This window comes from Meriones unguiculatus, chromosome 7, assembly GCF_030254825.1.
Source record: "Meriones unguiculatus strain TT.TT164.6M chromosome 7, Bangor_MerUng_6.1, whole genome shotgun sequence".
NCBI classification, from domain to species: Eukaryota; Metazoa; Chordata; class Mammalia; order Rodentia; family Muridae; genus Meriones; species Meriones unguiculatus.
Genome location: NC_083355.1, coordinates 41,753,277 through 41,762,438, shown reverse-complemented (window position 1 = coordinate 41,762,438; position 9,162 = coordinate 41,753,277). Strand labels below are relative to the sequence as shown.

The following is a 9,162-nucleotide window of genomic DNA, read 5'->3' as shown; positions in this document are numbered from 1 at the left end:
GGCCTCTAGTTTGTGGACACAAAGCCTGAGACGTGCCGTGGCCCACTCTCAGCTGAGAGGCCTTGGCCTCTCCTGACCTCACCTCCTCTCTAGGAAAGGCTTGAGCCCTTTCTTCCTGTGCTGAACTCACCAGGATAGGCTCTGGGTAGGCAGGGACAGAGGAAGCGCTGGAATGGGAGTGTGCAGAGGCGCCCGAGTGTCTAAAGTGCAATCATCCATCTCTGGAAGCCCATGAGCGGTACGCACCGCTGCCTATTTGGCACCTACCTATTCTGAGCCATAGATTCTTGCTGGCTCAAGGAAAACGAGGGTCACTGTGTCCCTGCAAGTCCAGGCAGAAATGGAGCCACTCCCTGCCCAAGAGTCAGAGCTGTGGGTCACACACTGAGCTCTGTCAATTCTTGGGGACTTTGCTGCCTCTGTTCCCGGACCCCCAGATAAGTACAAGGAGCCCTTACACCTTCCCCTTAAAGCGTCCGTCATGGTTGGATTCTACACTCATTACTCAGTCTGGTCTTTGTCTCTTCCCACCAATCTAGAAGCTGCCAAGCCTGGGGGGCTTTCTCTGTCACCTTCAGAGTTGTGTTCTCAGACCTCTATTGTCCTTCGTAAGGGCACCAGATGAATGAATGAAGAAATGGTGAATAAGGCTATTACTGTGAATTCCTTTTTCACAGGCAACAAAACAGAAGCCCAGACAGACAGGAAGTCGGAGGTGCTCTGCAACCATGCAGGTGTCTGCTTTCTGGCTCAGTTCCTACAAGGGGAGCACCCAAGACAGGGCACAGGCCCACTCCCAGAGGCCTCAACAGTCCCACACTCACCCTGCCTCTGCTGTGCTCCTCTAAGAGAACTGCACAGTCAGATCCCAGACCTTGAAGTGACACTAGCTTCAGGAAAGGCTCCTAGGGCAGGAGCAGGGGCAAGGGACAACCTATTAGTCATTAATGATAGCCTATAATGATTAAGTCTAATGACAACTGGGCACACCTTTAATTCCAGCACCTGGGAATCAGGAGGAGCTCTATGAGTTTAAGACTAGCCTGGTCTGAAAAAAAATAAAAAAATAAAACACACACACACACACACACACACAGTAATAACACTTTCAATGTACCAGAGCTCGTTGTTCTTTTCCAATACTTCTTCCAGACAGCTTGTCCTTTCCTTCTGTTTTGTTTTGTTTTGATGACAGGATATATAGAGGCAGAGGCAGAGGCAGAGGCAGAGGCAGAGGCAGAGGCAGAGGCAGAGGCAGAGGCAGAGGCAGAGGCAGAGGCAGAGGCAGAGGCAGAGGCAGAGGCAGAGGCAGAGGCAGAGGCAGAGGCAGAGGCAGAGGCAGAGGCAGAGGCAGGTGGATATCTGAGTTTGAGGCCAGCCTGGTCTACAGAGTGAGTTCCAGGACAGCTAGGGCTACACGGGGTTTGTTTGTTTGTTTGTTATTGTTGTTTGAAAAAACAAAAACAAAAAAACGAAAGGAGAAAGAAAGGGACATGATATCACTATATAGCCTTTGCTGGCCTAGAATTCCCCCTGTAGACCAAACTGGCTTCGAACTCACAGATACCCACCTACCTCTGCCTCTGGTGAGCTGGGATTAAAAGAGCGAGCCACCAGGCCCCGCCTCCACTCGGCTTTTCTCCCTGATGAAGGCACGGTTAATGGGTCAGCGGCAGATCACGTGTACTCCAGCGCGGGCCCTCAGGCCTCTGGTTAAACTTATACAGATAGTCCTGTGCAGCGCAGCAGGCGCCAAGCAGCCGGCATATCCAGTCTTATGTTCTAACCCCGCGTACCCATCGACCTGACTCCCACATCTCTGGCTTCATTAAGATCATTAAGTAGCTAGTCTATAAGGTTGTCACAAGATAATATACTCAGAATTCCTGGCCCCAGAACAAAGTAAGTGTTCAATAAACGTTAATTATTGATATCCGTGTTGTTCTTTCGCGTGTTCCTAGGCCCAAGAGGGAGGGCTGCAGTAAGATGGTATCTTTGTGCTGTCTGAAGTGAGTTCACCCCGTAGGGATTCTAACCTGACTACACCCAGCCCAGAGAGCATCAGACTGAAGTTTTGAGACTGAGGTCTCTTGCCCCGCCCCTCCAGACTTTAACAGGGCGAGCGGGAGGCCCACGCAGGCGCAGACAGCGCACACTGGCCCGGGCCTCCAGCCCCTCCGTTTTGGCGCATGGAGGGGCGCGTGAGCCCCGTGGGCCCGTCCCGCAGCCTCCCAGCCGCGGCTGTGCTGTTCCGCGGCCCGGTGGAGCCCGTCGTCTTCCTGGCCAACTTTGCCCTGGTGCTGCAGGGCCCGCTCACCACACAGTACCTGTGGCACCGATTCAGCACTGAGCTCGGCTACAATGGCACCCGCCACCGGGGGAACTGCGGGAACCAAAGCGCGGACCCCGTCATGAAGGTAGTGGGGACGGGCATGGCTGTGAGCACGAGCGCGGCACGGGGCGGGGCTTGTGGAAGATGGGGTCCCCTAGAGGGGACGCTCCTTACGTGGTGGGCAGGGCCAGAGCAAAGGGGGCCTCCCCTGGCTGGCTGTCTTGGGGTGCAGGTATTGGACCTAGGGAAAGCCTGGCCCGGAGGATTAACATAAGCGCCGAGACTGCTTTTCCCGGGCCTGTTTTTACAAGTTGAACGAACCTTCCAAGAGGCTTAGGGCTCCAAAAGCAAGAATAATGACGGTAGCTGACCAAAGTGAGGGCCTGCGCGCTGGCGATTGTGTCTTTACAGGAAGTGGAGACCCTGACTTCCCACTGGACCCTCTACTCGAACGTGGGAGGCTTCCTGGTGGGACTCTTCTGGTCCACCCTGCTGGGAGCGTGGAGTGACCGTGTGGGTCGCCGCCCGCTGCTGGTGCTGGCCTCGCTTGGTCTGCTGCTCCAGGCCGTGGTGTCCATCTTTGTCGTGCAGCTGGAGCTGCACGTCGGCTTCTTCGTGCTTGGCCGAGTCCTTTGTGCCCTTCTGGGAGACTTCAATGGCCTCCTTGCCGCTAGCTTTGCCTCTGTGGCGGATGTTAGCTCCAGCCACAGCCGCACATTCCGCATGGCTCTGCTGGAAGCGTGCATTGGTGTGGCCGGGACCCTGGCAAGCCTTCTCGGGGGTCACTGGCTCCGCGCCCAGGGATATGCCAACCCCTTCTGGCTGGCTTTGGCCATACTGATCGTTATGACTCTATACGCAGCGTTCTGTTTTGGCGAGACAGTGAAGGAGCCAAAGTCCACCCGGCTTTTCACGCTCCGCCATCACCGATCCATCGTCCGGCTGTATGTGGTCCCAGGCCCAGAGAAGTCCAGGAAGCATCTAGCCCTGTACTCATTGGCCATCTTCGTAGTGGTCACCGTGCACTTTGGAGCCCAAGACATCCTGACACTCTATGAGCTGAGCACGCCCCTCTGCTGGGACTCCAAGCTGATTGGCTATGGATCTGCGGCCCAGCACCTACCCTACCTCACCAGCCTCCTGGGTCTAAGAGTTCTACAGTACTGCCTGGCTGACACCTGGGTGGCTGAGATTGGCCTGGCCTTCAACATCCTGGGAATGGTGGTCTTTGCGTTTGCCACCATCACCCCCCTCATGTTCATAGGTAAAGTGAAAATGGGGCCATCCACTTATCGCCCCGGACCCAGAGTTACACTCTCAGCCTGTGCAGAGGACAGACAATGAGAAACCCCAGGGGGAAAAAAATGTCATCTCTGATATACAGAAAGTACAGCGCTTCAGTGGCCAAAGTAATTAATGCACGTTATCAACCATAACTATGTTAGAAATGTAGAGCAAATGACGGAAGCATAGCTCACAAGCTAATTGTTCCACTCCTCGGCCTCCCAAAGTCCATGTCATTAATGTCTTGATCCTTGGCTCTCGGATAAGAATTGCAGGGCTTCCCTCTAGGATCTTATTTGTTTAGAGAGACAGGCTCAGACTTGGCCTCCTGATTTTCTGTGTAGCCTAAGATGACTTTGAACTCTGATTCTCCTGCCTCTACCTCCCAGAAACTGTGGTCGCAGGGCCTTAACAACCTTGTTCTGCCTTCTTTGGGGTTTGTGAAAAAGCCCAAAAGGTCTAAAATTCCTGCTGACTCAGTTCCTCTCCCCTTCCCCTCCCCACTCTGCTGAGAAGAGGGGCAGCTGGCCAGAATGAAGAAGTTAGCTCTCTAAGACAGGCGAGGGTGTTCCGTAGAGCCCGGAAACTGCGCTGTGTGCAGGGTCAGCTGTTTGATGGAAGCGGCTGTGTTGACTCAGCCTCTGGACAGACAGCGAAGCTAAAAGGACCGGTAGTGCCAAGATGAGAGATGCTGCAGCAGAACTGCAGATGTTGTGTGCCTGTAGGTAGCCGGATGCCAGGGGCAAAGGAACGCGCGTGCTATGCCGTCAACATGTGCCCTTCCGCAGATGTCACCTTCTTATCCCGTGTGTTAGTTCCCCGAAGTGGCTGAAGCAGATTGCCACACACTAGGTATCTTAAACGACAGAGAGGTATTCTTCCCGTGCCAGAGGCCAGAAGTCCAGGGTCAGTGTCACTGAAATCAGAATGTCCCAGGGCAATGCTCTGACAGGGGCACCAGCAGAGAAGCCATGTCCCATAGTCTTGAGCCTGTGCGGTGGCAGGCCCCCCTGCTCCTTAGTCAGTTCTTTATTAGCCTATGAAAAAGGAGAGCTTCCCTCAAGGTCCTTCCTGGTTAAACCTGTAAAGCCTCATTTTCCGAGGAAGACAGCTCACAGGTTTAGGGTCTGTCTTCCAGGCTGTCATTCAGCCTCTCCCACTGAAGAACCCTCCGCCGACAGAGGCCTGTGGTCTTCCTCTTACACACCAGGGGCTAGGTCAGGGATGTCCACGGGGCAAGGTCACACACACAGCAAGCAGTGGTAGTGGGGATTGAACTCAGGGCCATCTCTAAAGCCCAGGCTCATTTTCTGGGTCCTGCCATCTCCCTTCTAGTGCCAAGTGGCCACTAGAGGCATTCAGACAAAGCAGTGGGTGGAGTTTAGCTCTCATTCAGAGAGAGTGGGCAGAGAAAGCTGCTGTCCTTTCCTCCTGGGCCTAACATCTGTCCCTCCGGGTATATATGCAGGCGTTCTGCTGCTGTCAGGACACCCCTCCGTGGTAGCTCTTTCCTGACCAGTGTTTCTCTCTCCAGGGTATGGCTTGCTCTTCCTGTCATTGGTCACCACACCTGTCATCCGGGCCAAGCTCTCCAAGCTGGTGAGCGAGTCGGAGCAGGGTGAGTGTTGGGATCAGTCTGTGCCTGGTCCCTCATGCCCAGTGTTGCCTGAACGGGCATATGGACAATTCTGGTCAAGGATGGCCTGCTTTCCACCCTCTCACCTGAAGTAACCAAGACAGATGCAATCTGCCAAGTGCTCAGAGCTGGCTAGAGAATGCTGCTGTGGATTTTCGCACCGCAGAATTAAGATCGCTATCAGTAGAGCGTGATCAGGTTCTGAGTAACCCCAGCAGAGTTTGTCTCTCCAGACCTCATCTTTCCCATCTGTAAAGTGGCGGTGATGATCCCAGAGTTTCCTGTTTCTATGGGATCAGAGAATACAGGTTCAGAGGGAATAAACCTGTGCCATAGGTTTCATTGGCCTCTGTTGACAGATGAGGAAACAGAGGCCTGGAGGGTTAAACTGAGCTCTTTAGGGTCGCTCCGGAAATAATGGCCCTGGGATGCATGTGTGAGTGTGCATATGTGTTCACATATATGTGGGTGCAGAGAGGGACATCAGGTCTTGAGGAGCATGGTGTCATTGATTTGGGTAGACCCGTTGTCTCCTGGATCTCCTGTCTAAGCACTGGGATCACAGGCGCCCGCCGTACCCCTTTGTGTGAGTTTGGGGCATCCGAACTCTGGTCCTCATGGCAGGTGCTTCATCCACTGACCCCAGCTCCACACCCACACACCCACCCATTCGTGTGTTTTTGAGAGCGCTGGGCCTTATAGCTGGGTTTCTGGGCCTGCTCTTCTTCTGGGACATGAGGTCTCTGTTCCACACTCAGGCCCTGGTAGTCTCTGCTCCTGTTGGGTTATTGCTCATTTTGCAACAGCTAGGCACAAAGCTGAGTTCTGGCACGCACCCGCCTGGCACAAGTGAGACGCACACACGAATGGTGGTGCATCAGGAGGCTGAGGCAGGAGGATTGCAAGTTCTAGGGCAATTGAACTCACATAGGGAGACCTTCTCTCAAAACAAAACCAGCCTGGCTGCAGAGAGATGACTCAGCCTTTAATAGCACGGCTGCTCTTCCAGAGGACCTGGGTGTGATTCCCAGCACCCACGTGGTGACTCAGAACCATCTGTAACCCCCGTTTCAGGGGATCTGACACCCTCTTTTAGCTTCCAAGGGCACCAAGCATGCAAGTGTCAGAGAGACATACAAACGGGCAAAACACCCATATGCATCAAAGTAACATTAACAGCTGTATGTCCAGCAGCTCTTCTGCCAGGCACTTCCCATGTATAACTTACTGAGTCTACCACACCAGTGAGAGTAGGAAGCACAGGCGAGGGAGGTGAGGCCCAGGAGGTCAAGTGTCTCGTCCGAGGTCACAGAGCTCTGAGGTGAAGCCGCCCTCATTTGACCCGAGGTCTTTCCAGCTCTGAAGTGTGGTTTTACCCCCTCACAGGTGCTCTTTTTTCTGCTGTGGCTTGTGTGAATAGCTTAGCCATGTTGATGGCCTCTGGCATCTTCAACTCGCTCTACCCAGCCACTCTGAACTTCATGAAGGGCTTCCCTTTCCTCCTGGGAGCCGGCCTCCTCTTCATTCCGGCCATTCTGATCGGGTAATGGAGGGCCCTGACCCTGCCTGTGTATCATGAGTCTTACTTTCCTAGAAGCTTCCTCTTACCTCCCCTCACCCCCAAGAAAGGGCAGCTTCACTCCCGGAACCCTTGTCCATTAGGCATCTCAATCCAGGGCTGACCCCACCCCATGCAGATGGCTGCATCTTTTAGGGGCCCTCTGCAGAGCAAGGTAGAGGGACGTGTGGGGAGGGGTCTGTGTCCTCTTCACCAGGCCCCCTCAGCCTGCCAAGCTGCAGTTAGGACTATAGCAGCCCGACCCACTGAAGTCTTTAGAGATGTTCTCCAGAGCCATCTGCCTGTGGACACTGGGAGCTGCCCACCCAAGTCAGTCCCATGTCACCTCTCCAGACTCCGCTGGGGGCTGCACATGTCGACTCTGAACCATCTCTCTGGTCTCTCACAGGGTGCTGGAGAAGGCTAACCCACGCCCTGAATTCCAGCAGTTTCCTCAGAGCTCCTGATCCGCCAGAGGCTACGAGGAGCATGGACCGTCACAGACTGCACGCACCAGCCCAATGCACTAGCCACCCCTGGGAGTCCAGTACTCATTATGGAAAGGGCGGTCAGGCCAGTTGGACACCACCTGTTCTCCCACTGAGCCAGTGTCTGCTGGATCTGGAACCTAACCGGGACAGGCCCACTCAGGGCAGGTTGCAGGAAGCCATTTGAGGCAAGGTTTCTTCGCCCTTTATGCTGTTCATCAGAACCTTCCGGAGTGAAGGGGACAGCACTTCAGGGACCAAGTGATGCATAAGACCAGCCTCTCCTTCCAGCCTGTGGTACCACACCCCTGAAATGTGCAGTGAGCTCCAGTCACCCCTTAATGAAAACCATGGTTCCTGGGGGGAGCTTTTGCCACAGAGGAAGAAGCGCTGTCTGCGGTTTGGAATCAGCCCCTGACCACAGCCCCTCCACCCTTGACCTCAGCCATGCCAGTTGTTGAAGTAAATCGTTTGAATCAGACTGGAAAGTCACTGGGCTTTGGGGCTTTCTGTGTTCCTGCCCTGTCTGTGTGGCACAGGCCGGAGACCAGCAGCTGTTCGGCTGGAGCACCTGAGCTGCCTGAGGGCTCGGTGCTGGGTATGTCATGGCCCCTCCAGGCTCCCGCTGGTTTCTCTCTAAGCTGCTCAGGGGTGACGAGCTTGTGAGGCTTGATCAGGCCCGTGGAGACACTTGGGTCTAAGCCCTGGCTTCTCCTTGCTGAGTGTCCGATGTCACACACACACACGCCCCAGCACGTTCTCTTTTGATTGCCATTTGGCCCTCCCACATAGCTCAGGGCTGGGCGGGGTCAAGTACTGAGACCCGAGACCATCCCTCCTGCTTCTGTGAGTTCATGGAGGCTGGGAAGGCTTGGGCCTGAAGCTGGGAGGCAGAATCTTATCTATTGGGAAATCACTATCTTTGGTGACCAGCAATCCTCTCCAAGCTGACCCAAAGTGGGAGGTTTGTGAGTCTTCAAACCGGAACTGTCTGAGAGCCAGACCCTGAAGCTGTCTCTTCCCACCTGCCCCACAAGCCAGTAGCCTGTCTGGAAACCATGCAGGTGACCAAGATGTAGCCCAGGGAAAAATTAAGGCCCGGTGAACTGGAGCAGGGTCCCGGTCCATCTTGCTTCCAAACTCCTGCCTCACTGCCCCTGTGGAGATGGAAGAGGCCTTCCACTGACTCCATGACCGTGAGGCTGTGAGGAGGAAAAGGCTCCACTTTTGAAGCCCATGACCTTGAATAAACCTAGAGAGAGCTGATCAGCACTCCCCTAAAACTGTCTGATTGCAAGGATCTAATTTGATGTGTTAGAAACAGTTGTTGGATGTTCTGCGATCACTCCAGCTTCATACATCCCAGGATGTATGATGCCCAGTGAAGGGATGAACAGACGGGGACTGGACCTTTGGCCTTTAACATTCCCAAGCAGTTCACAGACCCCCTAAACAGGAATGGGTACCCTGACTTGGCTCCATCTTGGGGGCAGCAGCGATAGCCCAGCCAGGCAGAAAACCCTGAATCCACAGACTACGTGAGGGTGGGCTGCTTGAAGCACCACTGAAGAGCCTCTCTGGAGGTCGGTGTGGTCAGCCATGCTTGGCACACTGCCAAGCATGTGAGGCCCAGAGGCTCACTCTGCTTCCGATCTCAGATGTATGTTATCACATACTGCCTAGCTGGAGGAGGCTTGACATTTCTACCCTGGCTGGACAGAAGGCTGTGCTCTGGTTCCCCAGAAAGACAGGAGGGGACAGAAGGGCAGACGGTGGAGGTAGTAGTGACAAAGAAGAACAGGCAGAAATTTTCTTGAGTACTGCCCACAGGGACCTTTGGAGAATGTGGAACTGAAGACACACA

The 9,162-nt window shown here is 54.4% G+C and overlaps 1 protein-coding gene across 1 annotated transcript; it reads left to right on the top strand.

Moving 5' to 3' along the window:
* The first annotated feature begins 1,979 nt into the window (after nucleotides 1-1,979).
* Slc46a1 (solute carrier family 46 member 1) lies at nucleotides 1,980-7,779 on the top strand. Its single transcript, XM_021639821.2, has 5 exons — nucleotides 1,980-2,417; nucleotides 2,744-3,596; nucleotides 5,151-5,234; nucleotides 6,639-6,795; nucleotides 7,220-7,779. Exons 1-5 carry the CDS (start codon nucleotides 2,190-2,192, stop codon nucleotides 7,275-7,277), a joined length of 1,380 nt encoding a protein of 459 aa, XP_021495496.1. The 5' UTR covers nucleotides 1,980-2,189; the 3' UTR covers nucleotides 7,278-7,779.
* The last annotated feature ends 1,383 nt before the right edge of the window (nucleotides 7,780-9,162 follow it).